Source organism: Trachemys scripta, chromosome 7 (assembly GCF_013100865.1).
Source record: "Trachemys scripta elegans isolate TJP31775 chromosome 7, CAS_Tse_1.0, whole genome shotgun sequence".
Lineage (NCBI taxonomy): Eukaryota > Metazoa > Chordata > Testudines > Emydidae > Trachemys > Trachemys scripta.
Genome location: NC_048304.1, coordinates 1221383 through 1235351, shown reverse-complemented (window position 1 = coordinate 1235351; position 13969 = coordinate 1221383). Strand labels below are relative to the sequence as shown.

At 62.8% G+C, this 13969-nt stretch overlaps 1 protein-coding gene across 1 annotated transcript in view; it reads right to left on the bottom strand.

Moving 5' to 3' along the window:
- Nucleotides 1-5983: 5983 nt before the first annotated feature.
- Nucleotides 5984-13969, bottom strand: part of LAMB2 (laminin subunit beta 2) — a gene marked incomplete in the record, with an annotated part of 91507 nt that continues 83521 nt past the window's right edge. The window contains 11 exon segments of the mRNA XM_034774984.1: nt 5984-6551; nt 6650-6809; nt 7511-7687; nt 8359-8500; nt 8703-8910; nt 9172-9316; nt 9865-10068; nt 10580-10821; nt 11149-11333; nt 11503-11875; nt 11975-12071. Coding sequence (XP_034630875.1) covers nt 6415-6551; nt 6650-6809; nt 7511-7687; nt 8359-8500; nt 8703-8910; nt 9172-9316; nt 9865-10068; nt 10580-10821; nt 11149-11333; nt 11503-11875; nt 11975-12071 — 2070 coding nt within the window.

The window sequence follows — 13969 nt, the reverse complement described above, 5'->3', positions numbered from 1 at the left end:
CCCCCCCCCCCCAGGTCCCCAGCCCGTGGGACCGGCTGGCTGGGCCATCTGGCTCTCCAGCCCCCGGCTACAGCCCAGCGCGGTGTGTTCAGCCAGAGCTCCGGCTGTAGCAAGGGGTGGGGGTGTGCCTCAATTTCCCTGGGCACTTTGTCAAGCTCCGCGCTGCGTGTCCCTGGGCCGGCGCCTGGCAGAGTTGGCAAGAGGCTGCGGCTGGAATCCGTGCCAGTGGAGAATGCGGAGGCCCCGCCGGCCGGGACGTTACCACTGCACAACTGGACAGCCAATGCCCTGTAGGGCGCAGAGGGCACAGGACCAGCCGGTCCCAGCCTCACTGCAGGGATAGAACAGGTCCTCACAGAGAGCGAGAGGATGTGGGGCGCAGCAGAGCTGGGCAGCTTGGGCCTGGGCTTGCTCCGCTCTGGCTCCGGCAGACCCTTCCCATGCTGCCTGGGGGATCACAGGTGACCCACTGAATGCTCCTGGCCCTGCCCCTGCAGCTCCCCTTGCTCCTGACCAGGGGAAAGCGCTGTGCGGCAGGCTGATGGCGGTGAACGCACTGGGGGGAGCCCTGGGAGAACTGGGGAGGGCTGGCACCAGCAGGCTCTGTCCAGGTGTCAGCCAGGCTATGGGGCCTGGCCTCGTGGAAGGGTGGGGCTGGAGGGGCCAGCACGCTGCAGGTCAGCTGGTTGAAAGCCCAGGCAATGCACACAGCCTGTGACTCCCTGACCCACAGACCCGGAACCACCCGATGGACCGTCCCCACTCAGCTACAGCAGCCACTGCCTGAGGCTGCAGAGAGAGGTGCGAAAGTCCCACCCTGTCTATGGGGCAGGACTCCTTCCTGAGCCCAGCTGGGGTCGTGCCCTGGAGCCCAAGGACAGCGGGCGGCACAAGAATTCCTGCTGGAAAATCCCTGCGTCCCGGGCCCTTGCAGCAGCCAGCTGATGTTCCGGGCTGGGCATGCTGCTCCCTGCCCTGTGCCCACAGCCCAAGCGCCAGCCACTCGAGCGCAGGGCCTGGCAGTCGGCAGCATGTACTGGGAGGAGCCAGGCAGGTGGAGTCTGCCGATAAAAGGGCTCTGGGGAAGTTCAGCTCAGGCCCCAGAGTAGTCCTGGAGCACTGAACCCCTAACCCAGAGTTTCCAGCTCAGACCCGCTCCCACGGCGTCGTTAGCGCAGGCTAGAGGCTGCCAAGGTGCCATGCCCTGAAGTCAGGGGAGATGAACCCAGTCAAGGGCCAAGGGGTCCCCCCCAAAACCGAGCAGTGAATGTGCTAATGCGACTCCTACAGGGAACCAGAGTGGTTAACCACGGGAAGAGCGGAGGGCTAACCACTGACAGTGGGTTTGGCAAATGTGATACTAGCCCCCGGGGCAGGTCCCTGGCAGCTGAGGAAGCAGGGGCAATTCCTGCCAGCCAGCGACACGACTTGGAAATGTGACATGCTAGTGTGTCGTGCTGAGGTGATGCAGGCACATCAGAGAGTGTGTGTGTGTGTGTGTGTGCGTGTGGGCGCGCGCTCCCACCTGAGCGGCTGCAATAGCTGTGGGATGGGGAAGGGTTCTCAGCTCCTCACCAAGCTCTCACGGCGTGAGGTGTGCAGGGCAATGCAGCAGGGTGAGTGCATCTTTTAGACGACTTCCCTGGGCTCAGAACGACACACTAGTGAGAGCAGGGCTGCCAGGAGAACCTGCCTCGTGAGCGGAGACTCAAAGAGCTTGGCTTGTTTAGCCTGACAAACGCAGGCGAAGGGAGAGCTGATCACTGGCTATAAATCCAGCCGAGGGGTAACACCAGGCAGGGAGAGGAGTTAGTTCAGTTAAGGGAAAGTCTCGGCTGGAAATTAGGAGAGGGTTTCTAGCCATCTGTGACGAAGTGGGGATGTTCTTAATGTTTTCTCTGAATACTGTGTGGGTGCCTCAGTTTCCCCTGTGCCTTTCTTAAGTATCTAGGTGGTGGGATAAGGGGGTGTGATTACTGCAGAGCCTTAGAGGGCCAGTGTGATGCTGTCTGCACAGAGAATGGCCGACACCCTGTCTCCTGATGGCCTGGGCCCTGCCCCTGCAAGGTGCCAGCTGAAGGTGTGGGAGAACAAAGAGATCAGGTGACCTCCTGGCCTGGGAAAGAGACAAAGGCCAGAGGAGGGGCTGAAGGGAGTCTCAGTTTGGAGCTGGCTGGGGAAATGGAGGGAGGGCTCCCCCCCCCCCGATGGACCTGACTGAGGGGTCCTGTTCTCTGTACCTACAAGCTCTGTTTTGGACTGTGTTCCTGTCGTCTAATAAACCTGCTGTGTTACCTGCTGGCTGAGAGTCACGGTGAATCGCAGGAAGTGGGGGGTGCAGGGCCCTGACTCCCCCACACTCCGTGACACCATCAGAGAAGTGATGTTCTGGAGCAGCCCCCCACGGGGCGCAGAGGGGGCAGAAAACCTAACTGGCTTCAAGCCTGAGCTTGATACGTTTTTGAGGGGATGGTGTGATGGGGCTGCCTCCGATGGCACATAGCCGATCTGCGACTGCCAGCAGCAAGGATCCCCCGGGACGGCCGGCCGGAGATAGGACACTGGCTGGGGAGGGCTCTGAGTCTCTGCAGAGAATTCTCTCCCGGGTGTCTGGCTGCTAGGTCTTGCCCATGTGCTCAGGGCCTAAGCCAGGGGCGGGCAAAGTTTTTGGCCTGAAGGCCGCGTCGAGTTTTGGAAATTGCATGGAGGGCGTGTTAGGGGAGGGGGGTTGTGGCCCGGCCCCACCTCCTATCTGTGCCCCTCCCCGGGACTCCTGCCCCATCCAACTCCCCAGTTCCCGGACAGCCCATGGAACCCCTGCCCCCCACTGCCCCATCCAACCCTCCCTCCTTCCTGACCGCCCCCCAGGACCTCTACCCCATTCAACCCCCTGTTTCCCTCCCCAACCCCTATCCACACCGCCGCCCCCTGACCACCACCCCGAACTCCCCTGCCCTCTATCCAACTCCCCCTGCTCTCTGCCCCCTTACTGCGCTGCCTGGAGCACTGGTGGCTGGCGGCGTTACAGCCGCACCGCCTGGATGGAGCAAGGCCATGCCACCACCACCACCATGCAGCACAGAGACCGGGTCAGGCCAGGCTCTGCAGCTGCGCTGCCCCAGGAGCTCACAGCCCCACTGCCCAGAGCGTTGCTCTTGGGGCCAGGAGCTCAGGGGCTGGCAGGACAGTCCCGCGGGCCAGATGTAGCCCGTGGGCCGTAGTTTGCCCACCTCTGGTCTAACCAATCACCAGATCTGGGGTCAGGAAGGAACTTTCCCCTGGGTGAGCTTGGCAGAGCCCCTGGGGGAGTTTCGCCTTCCTCTGCAGCTGTTTTGAACTAGTGGCAGTGGTGGACTCTCTCTCACGGGAAGGCTTTAATTAGGATTTGAGGACGTCAGTGACTCAGCCAGAGGCTGGGGTCTAGCCCCGGAGGGGGTGGGTGAGGCTCTGTGGCCTGCGCTGTGCAGGGGTCAGGCTTCATGAGCTGCACGTCTGTATGATAGGGCTGTTTGTGGGCACAGGGCCACACAGGAGTATCTGGCCTTCGGGGGGCTGGACAGAGGGGATGTGCTATGTGGATAGAAAGCTGGCTACATCGTTGGGCTCAACGGGTAGTGATCAATGGCTCCAGATCTAGTTGGCAGCCGGTTTCAAGTGGAGTGCCCCAAGGGTCGGTCCTGGGGCCAGTTTTGTTTAATATCTTTATTAATGATCTGGAGGATGGCGTGGACTGCACTCTCAGCAAGTTTGCAGATGACACTAAACTGGGAGGAATGGTAGATACGCTGGAGGGTAGGGACAGGATACAGAGGGACCTAGACAAATTGGAGGATTGGGCCAAAAGAAACCTGATGAGGTTCAACAAGGACAAGTGCAGAGTCCTGCACTTAGGACAGAAGAATCCCATGCACTGCTAAAGACTAGGGATCGAATGGCTAAGCAGCAGTTCTGCAGAAAAGGACCTAGGGGTTATAGTGGATGAGAAGCTGGATATGAGTTGACAGTGTGCCCTTGTTGCCAAGAAAGCTAACGGCATTTTGGGCTGTGTAAGTAGGAGCATTGCCAGCAGATCGAGGGACGTGATCGTTCCCCTCTATTCAACATTGGTGAGGCCTCATCTGGAGTACGGTGTCCAGTTTTGGGCCCCACACTACAAGAAGGATGTGGAAAAATTGGAAAGAGTCCAGCGGAGGGCAACAAAAATGATGAGGGGGCTGGAGCACATGACTTATGAGGACAGGCTGAGGGAACAGGGGGAGGGATAGCTCAGTGGTTTGAGCATTGGCCTGCTAAACCCAGGGCTGTGAATTCAATCCTTGAGGGGGCCACTTAGGGATCTGGGGCAAAATCAGTACTTGGTTCCGCTAGTGAAGGCAGGTGGCTGGACTCAATGACCTTTCAAGGTCCTGTCCAGTCCTAGGAGATAGGATATCTCCATTAATTATCATTATTATTTAGTCTGCAGAAGAGAAGAGTGAGGGGGATTTGATAGCTGCTTTCAACTACCTGAAGGGGGGTTCCAAAGAGGATGGATCTAGACCAGTGGTTCCCAAATTGGGGTTCACGAACCCCTGGGGGTTCACGAAATGTTACAGGGGGTTCTCAGGAAAAAATTCCCTAATGGCGGACAGAGCTGTCCCTAGGGACCCCAGGCAGCACGGGGCCAGAAGCCCAGAGCCCTTGGACTTCCAAGAGCTAAGCAGATCAAAGGAAGCACATCTATCACACTGAGGAGATTTAAACTTCAAGACTCCTTATAAGAAATGGAAAGGGAGGTGGATATTTTTTGCTGTTTTTAAAATTAAATAGGCAACTAGTATTGTTATTAAAATTATTATGAAGAACAAGTTGTTTGCCTGGACTGCTCCAGACCTGAATGCTTGTGTAGGAGGAACTCTTTGAATAGGCTTCTTAAATATCTTCCTGCTGTTTTACATCTGATACTCCTTGATGAAACATAGGAGCCTTGTCTTATAACAGGCTTATTCAAAGTGATACAAGCTACGAAAGTGAGATCTTGGAAGAGTGTTGCTGTTTTCATAATGTAATAAAAATACTGTAATGACATAATAATTAATAATAAATAGTGTGTAATAAGCATGTCATAAAAACAAATTTTATATTTCCAAGATCACTGCTTTTATAATTTATACTCAGGTAAAAGAGACTATCCCTGGAAATATTCATTTTGAGGAGGGGGTTCGCGAGACTTGACATTTTAGTGAAAGGGGTTCACAGGTTGTTAAAGTTTGGGAACCACTGATCTAGACTGTTCTCAGTGGTGGCAGATGACAGAACAAGGAGCAATGGTCTCAAGTTGCAGTGGGGGAGGTCTAGGTTGGATATTAGGAAACACTATTTCACTAGGAGGGTGGTGAAGCACTAGAATGGGTTCCCTAGGGAGGTGGTGGAATCTCCTTCCTGAGAGGTTTTTAAGGGCAGGCTTGACAAAGCCCAGGCTGGGATGATTTAGTTGAGGTTGGTCCTGCTTTGAGCAGGGGGTTGGACTAGATACCTCCTGAAGTCCCTTCCAACCCTGAGATTCTATGATTCTAGGAGAGGATCTAAGGGCCCAGAGGAGCTGGGGTGTAAGGGCTGCCCTCCCCCACAGCCAGGCAGCTCCCCGCCGCCCCCCGGCTGGGGCAGTCGTGTGCCCGTGCTGGCTGTGTGCAGAGTGCTGTGGCCGGGTGGCCCCATGGTGCACAGCTGGCAGCTCTGCTTCCAACCCACCATGTTTCCTCCCCTCACATGTGCCCAGGCCGGGCCTGGGTCCAGCTCCGAGCAGCCTGGAGCAGTGGTGGAGGACGCAGTCTGCCGGCTGCCTTGGTTTGCGTGAGAGCAGGTGGGGGCAAGGTGGGCAGTGTGTGCCAGGCGCAGGATTGGCCCTGCGGGCGTGCCAGGGCAGCGTATGCCTGGGACCCAGCGGCACGGCAGTCCTGCACCGTCTGTCACCGGCCCATGAACCACAAAGAGAGGCAGTGAGTGCCAGGCGAGGGCTTTATTCACACGCAAGCTGCCCCCGCCATGTGCCAGGGCAAAGCACCACAGGCTGCAAGACCTCGTCTCGTGGACCTTGTGCCCTGCCTGCTGTGGAGGGTGCGAGTCCCCCTCAGCCCCCAGCCTAGCGCTGGGCCAGGGTCCTGGTGCCCCCGGCTGGAGGCAGCAGCAGCGCCCTGGGCTGTGGGAAGGGCACCGTGCCAGCCCAGGGCAGGGGCCCAGGATGTCCCGAGGCTGTGCAGGAGGGAGTCCTGAGCACAGCCCAGCAGTGACGGTGCCGAGGGGGCAGGGTTCTCCCAGGGGGGCCGAAGCCATGCAGGGAAGCCCAGGCCCTGGCAGACATGGAGAGGGGGCTGGACATGGGGACGGGCTGGCTGGGTCGGGGGACGGTGGGGACAGGCCGGTGGGCACTCGGGGTCACTGGCAGGTGTTGTAGATCTGGATCTGCTGGTTGATGGCACCCACAATGCTTTTCACCTTGGCCTCTAGCCCGTCTAGCTGGGCTGCCTTCTCCTCCAGCACCCGCTCGTTCTCCTGGTACGACCCCTCCAGCGCTGGGGAGACACAATGCAAGGTGAGCCCTCCCCTGCTGGGAGCCTGGTGTGGGCAGTGCCCAGGGCTGTTCCCACAGTGCCCCTGCCCCACTCCTCACCTGTCAGGTGCTGCAGCTTGCCCTGAGCATCCCGCAGGAGGGCCTTGGCCTCATCACGCAGCCACTCCGCCCGGTGCCTGGCCTGCAGCGTGCCACGCGCCTGGCTCTGCACCAGCTCCTGCGCCGCCTGGTACTCGGCCTCCAGCCGCCCCTCTGCCAGCTGTGTACATCCAGACACAGCCAGTCAGAGGGCACCCGAGTCATGAGTGATGTGGAGAAAGTGAATAAGGAAAAGTTATTTACTTGTTCCCATAATACAAGCACTAGGGGTCACCAAATGAAATTAATAGGCAGCAGGTTTAAAACAAATAAAAGGAAGTTCTTCTTCACACAGCGCACAGTCAACTTGTGGAACTCCTTGCCTGAGGAGGTTGTGAAGGCTAGGACTATAACAGCATTTAAAAGAGATAAATTAATGGAGGTTAAGTCCATTAATGGCTATTAGCCAGGACAGGTAAGGAAGGGTTTCCCTAGCCTCTGTCTGTCAGAGGGTGGAGATGGATGGCAGGAGAGAGATCACTTGATCATTACCTGTTAGGTTCACTCCCTCTGGGGCACCTGGCATTGGTCACTGTCGGCAGACAGGACACTGGGCTAGATGGACCTTTGGTCTGACCCAGTCTGGCCATTCTTATGAGGGCCAATGGGGCTCCCCCCCAGGGCCAGCAGACCCCCCAGACACAGCCAGCGCACCTCCTCCTGCAAGCCATACATGGACCCCAAACAGCGTCAACGCAGCTCCCCCCAAGCCTTACACGGCCTCTCCTCCACCTGCAGCCCGCAGGGCCTGGACCAGAGAGCCAAGCCCTCTCCCAGTCCCTGGGCCCGCAGCTGGGTTTCCTCTCCTTTGCCCCCACTCACCTGCTTGACTTCCCCGGCCCGGGCGTGCGCGGTGTTGGCCGTGTCCTGGGCCCGAGTGGCCACCAGGCTGTTATTGGCTCGTTTCATCTTCAGCGCACCCAGCTGGCTGTCCAGCCGCTCCACCTGCTCCATGGCGCCCTGCAGCTGGCGCTCTGTGCTCGCCGCCTGCAGCTGGATCTGTCCGGGGGGGAGCAGGTCAAGCTGGGAGCCCCCCATCCCTGGCAGGGCCCCCCCAGCGCTGCCTGGGCTGGCTGTGATCGGATGAGCGCTCTGTGCCCAGCCCTGGCATTGCCCGGACTGAGGGGGCTTGTCCGTGATACTGGTGGGGACGGCGTACCGGGCAGGTTTGGGCATCGCTGCCCCGTGGTGCAGAAGGGTTCAAATGCCCCTGGACACTGCAGGAGGCAGGAGCTGTGGGGAGGTAACTGGCTGGAACCAACCCAGAGCGACGAGAAAGACCCAGGAGCCCCACAGCCTGGCCAGCTGTGCCCTAGCAAGGGGGGACTCGGCCGGCAGCTGTGAGCCCAGCGGGGTCGGCAGGGAGAGGGGCTAAGCGCAGGGTGGGGGAGCCGGGGAAGGAGGCCAAGCTGGGCTCGCCAGGACTGGAGCCCAGCACGGGCTGTGTGGCACAGAGGGACGCTCCAAGCAGGGGCCTGGCTGGGCAGAGCTCCAGGGGGCAGCAGGGGCTGCAGCCCGGCGCCTCGGGCTCAAAGGTGGGGAGGCCACGTGACCCCAGGGGCCCGGCCCACGGAAGGGAAGTGCGCAGGCTCAGCTCCCTCCGAGCCCATGGGGAGGACAGAGCTGCCCGTGGGGCTGGGGGTGACCGGCTGAGGCTCCCCCGTGCTCACCGTGCTCAGGGTGCCCTGCGTGTGGCGGATGTCGTTGCTGGCGCTGCGGATGGCGCTCTCGGCGGCGCTCTGGGCTCGCCTGGCATCCTCCAGCGCCCGCCTCCCCACTTCAGCCGCGTTCTTCACGCTCTCAGCCCGGGACCTGCACCAGGGCACACGGCAGCACATGGGGCCCTGGGCTCACCCCACCGCTCACCCAGCCGCCCCTCCCTGGGGCCGGAGCGCAGCCCACCCTCCCCTGCCCATTACAGCAGGCTCCCCACAGCGTCGTTGCAGGCATGGGGGGCTATGCAGGAAGTGGGCGTCGCCGGTGGGTAGCCTGGCACCCCGCCCCGTGGTCTCACCTGGCCCTGCGGGCGTCCTGCAGCAGCTGCTCCGCCCGGCGCACATTGCCTGCCGTCTGCTCCAGGATGGCATCCACGTTGGCCAGGCTGCTGACCCGCTCCTTGATATCCTCGGCCAGGTGGCGGATCTGGTCGGGCGAGGCCGGGATGGAAAGCGCCAGCACCCGCCCGGCCACCACCTCAATGCTGTCAGGGTCGGCCCCCTCCTCTGCAGGGCGGGGAGCGGGTCAGCACTGCTGCCCCTTCCCCACCCCCGCGGTGCCTGCCCCGCCCCCACAGTGCCCACCCCATCCCCCAAACAGTGCCCCCAGCCCAGACACCGCCTGCGAGTACTGGCCTGCCCCCCATTCCTTCCCCTCCCCACACAGTGCCCTGCCATCCTCCATCCCCGCCCCACACCAACACCCACCCTGCCCCGTGGTACCCAGGACGCTGGCGCAGGGGCGGGCGGGCGGGGCCCGGCACTCACGGCTCAGGAAGCTCTTGATCTGGTGGATGAGCTCGCGCAGAGCCATGTTGGAGCGCTCCACCCGCGCCCGGGTCTCATTGGCCTTGTCCAGCGCCGCCTGTGCCCTCAGCCGGGCCGCGTCAGCCTTCCCCTTGGCCTCGGCCACCTGCCCAGAGACGTGAGAGCCACGCGCCGCCCACGGGCACTGCCCAGGGACGGGGGAGCCACGCGCTGCCCGCGGGCACTGCCCAGGGACGGGGGAGCCACGCGCTGCCCACAGGCACTGCCCAGGGACGGGGGAGCCATGTGCGGCCCCCGGGCACTGCCCAGGGACAGGGGAGCCACGTGCCCACGCTACCCACGGATGGGGGAGCCACACGGTGCCCATGGGCACTGCCCAGGGATGGGAGAGCCACGTGCGGCCCGTGGGCACTGCCCAGGGACGGGGGAGCCACGTGCGGCCCGTGGGCACTGCCCAGGGACGGGGGAGCCACGTGCCCACACTACCCACGGAAGGGGGAGCCACGCACTGCCCAGAGGCACTGCCCATGGACAGGGACCCCCGCACCGCCCACGGGCACTGCCCACAGATGGGGGAGCCACACGCTGCCCACAGCCCCTGCCCACAGACGGGAGCTGCAGCCCACACCCTGCCCCTTGGGTCGCTCTCCGTGCCAGGTCCCCCCTGCTCCCATCCCCGCCCACACTGCGTACCTTGTGGAAAAGCTCCTCCACCTCACCCATGGCCCGGTGCAACTCGGCCTGGGCGTGCCGGGCCCGCTCCCGCGCGTTGCTGGCCATGGCCACTGCCCCCTGGCAGTTGAGGCCCCCGCAGTGGCGCCTGCCGTCCTCGTCCCGGCAGCCGGCCCCCCCGCAGGGGCTGCTGGCGCAGGGGGCATCCCCGGGGGCACCACACACCTGCGGGCAGCAGGGCACTGTGGGCCGGCCACCCCAGGAGCTGGGGGTAGCTGCCTGGAGCTGCTGTGCCATGGGCTTGCTGTCCCCTGCCCCTGCTGCCCTGCATCCCCCATCCCCCGCCCACCCCACTTCCCCCTCAGCCCCCATCCCCTGCCCAGCCCACATTGCCCATCCCCTGCCCCCCTCAGCCCCCATCGCCCGCCTGCCTTGCCCCGCTATCTCCCCACCCCTCAGCCCCCATCCCCCGCCTGCCTTGCCCCGCTACCCCCCGCCCCCCTCAGCCCCCATCCCCCGCCTGCCTTGCCCCGCTACCCCCCGCCCCCCTCAGCCCCCATCCCCCGCCTGCCTTGCCCCGCTACCCCCCGCCCCCCTCAGCCCCCATCCCCCGCCTGCCTTGCCCCGCTACCCCCCGCCCCCCTCAGCCCCCATCCCCCGCCTGCCTTGCCCCGCTACCCCCCGCCCCCCTCAGCCCCCATCNTCCCCCCACCCCTCAGCCCCCGCCCACCCCCACCTTCTCGTTGATCTCCCGCAGCTGCAGAGTCTGGGCCCTGGTGGCCAGCTCGCTCAGTGCCCGCCGGTTGGCCGCGCTCTGGCGGTTGAAGTCGTCTCTCCTCCGTGCCATCAGCTGCTCCGAGCGGCGCCGGGTGGCCGCGGAGTCACTCACAGCGCTGGGCACCGCCAGGCTGGAGGCATTGGCATCATGCGCAGCCGCCCGTGACTGGGCGTGGGACTGGCGGATGCTGTCGTAGGCACCTGGGGAGGAGCAGACGGGCAGCGTGAGACACCTACCCGGGGCAGGGAGCCTCCTGCTCCCTCAGCACCAGCTCCCCACAGCCTCCGTCCCCGGGGCCCCCTGCTCCAGCGCCCCCCGAACCCTCCAGCGCCAGCCCCCCCAGAGCCTCTGCCCCCAGGGCCCCCTGGTGCCAGACCCCCCCAGAGTCTCCCCCTGTGACTCCTGCCTCCTCAAAGCCCTCACCTCTGGGGCCCCCGGCGCCTCCCCCCCAAACCCCTGGGGCTCCGCAGGGAGACTCTTGCCCCTGTGGTGCCAGCCCCAGAGCTCGCTGCCAGGGCCCGGCTCACCCAGGAAGTTGGAGTTCTTGAGCAGGTGGAGCTGGCGTGCCAGGTCGTGCAGGGTGAGGTTGAGGCCACGGGCACCGCGGTCCAGGGTGCCCAGGGCGCGCTTGGCGTTGTAGTTCTCGTCCTGTGCCGTGGTGAGCTCGCCCTCCAGCTGGGTCAGCGTCTCCGTGGCTTCGCCGATGTGCTGCCTGTGGGCAGGGCAGGGTGAGGCCCTGGGGCACAGCGCCAGCCTCGCTCCTGCCCTCCCCACCCCGCCTGCGGGACGCCGATCTCTGCCTGGCCTGGGGCTCAGCCCCACCCCCAGGGCCCTTCGCCTGCCCAGCCCATGGCCACGGCGTCCCTGCATCCCCCGCTCACCGCAGCTCCTCCATGGTGCGCAGCAGCTGGGTCATAGCCGCCGCGGTGGCGTTGCGGGCGTCCACGATGGCCCGGGCCGTGCCCAGCTTCTCCTCCAGCTGGCGGAAGTTCCTCTCGAAGGCGCCTGCGACGCCCGTCTGCTGGATGTGTTTGGCACGCAGTGCCAGGCCCCGGATGCGGGCAGCCAGGTCCTGCACCACACGGTCCCAGTCCCCAAAGCACTGGTGGCAGGGCTGGCAGTCGGGGAAGGCGCCAGAAAAGCCGCGGGCGCACTGGTCGCAGCGGACACCCGACACCCCCTGGCGGCAGGAGCAGTGCCCGGTGGCGCGGTGGCACTGGGAGCTCTCGACCCCGCGGGCGTCGCAGTCACAGGCTATGGAAAGCAGAGACACGTCAGCCTGGCACCCTCGCCCACCTCTCCCCAATGCCTTGTGCACTTGGCCGGCAGGGAGCCCCCCGCCCCCACACTCACCTCGGCACTGCAAACTGGGCTCGCCCCAGTGGTTCTCCTGGCAGTCGGCGCAGGTGCGGCCCCCGAAGCCCGGCTGGCACGGGCACTGCCCTGTGAACTGAAGACAGACACTGGCTATGGTCAGTGCATGCGAGTACACGTCGGTGCCACCCTGGGGGCAGGCCTGTAGGTGGAGGGGCAGGGGCAACTGTGATGAAGTGGGACTGTTCTTAATGTTTCCTCTGAATACTGCGTGGGTGCCTCAGTTTCCCCTATGCATTTCTGATGTCTCTCGGGGGTGTAATTGTTGCAGAGCAAAGGGCCGACACTGTCTCCTGGCAACTAATGGCCGGAGTCCTTCCCCCCTGCAAGGTGATGCTAAAGGTGTTGGAGAACAAAAGAATCAGGTGACCTCCTGGCCCGGGAAAGAGACAAAGGCCAGAAAGGAGGGGCTGGTCGGGGGTTCAGTTTGGGGCTGGCTGGGGACGGGGAGTGAGGACAGACGTGGGTGTCTGGCTCGCTGGGCCCCAGAATGGACCTGGCTGAGGGGTCCGGTTCGTTGTACCTACAAGCTCTGTTTTAGACCGTGTTCCTGTCATCAAATAAACCTCTGTTTTACTGGCTGGCTGAGAGTCACGTCTGACTGCGGAGTTGGGGGGCAGGACCCTCTGGCTGCCCCAGGACCCCGCCCGGGCGGACTCGCTACAGGAAGCGCACGGTGGGGCAGGGGAGGCTGGGTGCGCTGAGGTCAGACCCAGGAAGGTGAAGCCATGTGAGCTCCTTGCCCGGGGACAGTCTGTTCACAGAGAGGAGGCTCCCCAAGAGTTCTGACTGGCTTCATAGGGAGCAGTTCCAGAGCATCGCCCGGGTGCGTGACAGCAACTCAGCCAGGGGGTGGGGGGGGATGGACCTTTTCAGCTAGGGGTCCCACCACCTCGCCTCCTCCTCTGGGTGCCAAGGTCTCTTCATCATACCAGCCCCTCACCCATTCCAGGCCCTGTCCCCCCTGCCCCAAACCCTCTGACAATGTGGGAATATTTGGTCATGTTTTTATGAGGCCTGTCCATGCCTCGGTTTCCCCGCGGTGCTGCCTGGCTCCCCAGTGGGTGGGGAAGGGCTCATTGCTCTCAGGGTAGGGGAAGCAATGTGGCCGTCTGGGCCTTGCTACCCATGTCACTGGGGCATCTGAGAAGACACTGGTGACTCCACTCGCCAGGACGCTGGCACCGAGCACGCAATGCCCCAGAGGGACCTGAGCTCCCTGCCTCCCCTGGGGGGCTGGACAATCCCCAGCTGAGATCAAGCACTGGGAGGGAAGAGCTGGGGGCTGTCAGGAGCCGGGGCTCTCCCCGGGGCTCTGCCGAAGGAGGGCAGACAGACAGAGCCTGTACCAAGGGGCTGGGCGCTGGCTGAGCAGGATGGCCGATGCTGCAACCTTCACTTCTCTGGGCTGCCCTAAGGACTCCCTGTGCCGCGCCAGGGGACAGCGCTGGGGGAGTCGCTGCAGGCGCTGGGCGAGGGGCATCGGTCCCTGTGCAGTGGGCAGGGCCCTGCCCGGCTCTATCTCAGGGGCACTCGCTGGGCAGAGCTCGCAGGGCGGAGCAGGGGCTGGAGCCCAGAGTGCCAGTGTCAAACATACAGCTAAGGGTAGCATAAAATCCCTCCTTATCCTGTAAAGGGTTAAGAAGCTCAAATAACCTGGTTGGCACCTGACCAAAAGGACCAATAAGGGGAGAAGATATTTTCAAATCTATGGGGGAAGATTTTTAATTTGAGTTCCTTTTTTCTCTCCGGTCAGCGAGGAACCAGGGCAGGGAAAATACATCTCCCTTAGCCATATCTGAACTAAGCATCTAATATTACAGAAATAGTAAGTAATAGCAAGGAAATGCATTGGATTGTCCTTTGTTTTAGCTTGTGAATTTTCCCTGTGCTAAGAGGGAGGTTTATCCCTGGTTTTGTAACTTTAAAGTTTTGCCTAGAGGGGAAATCCCCTGTGTTTTGAATTCATCCTTC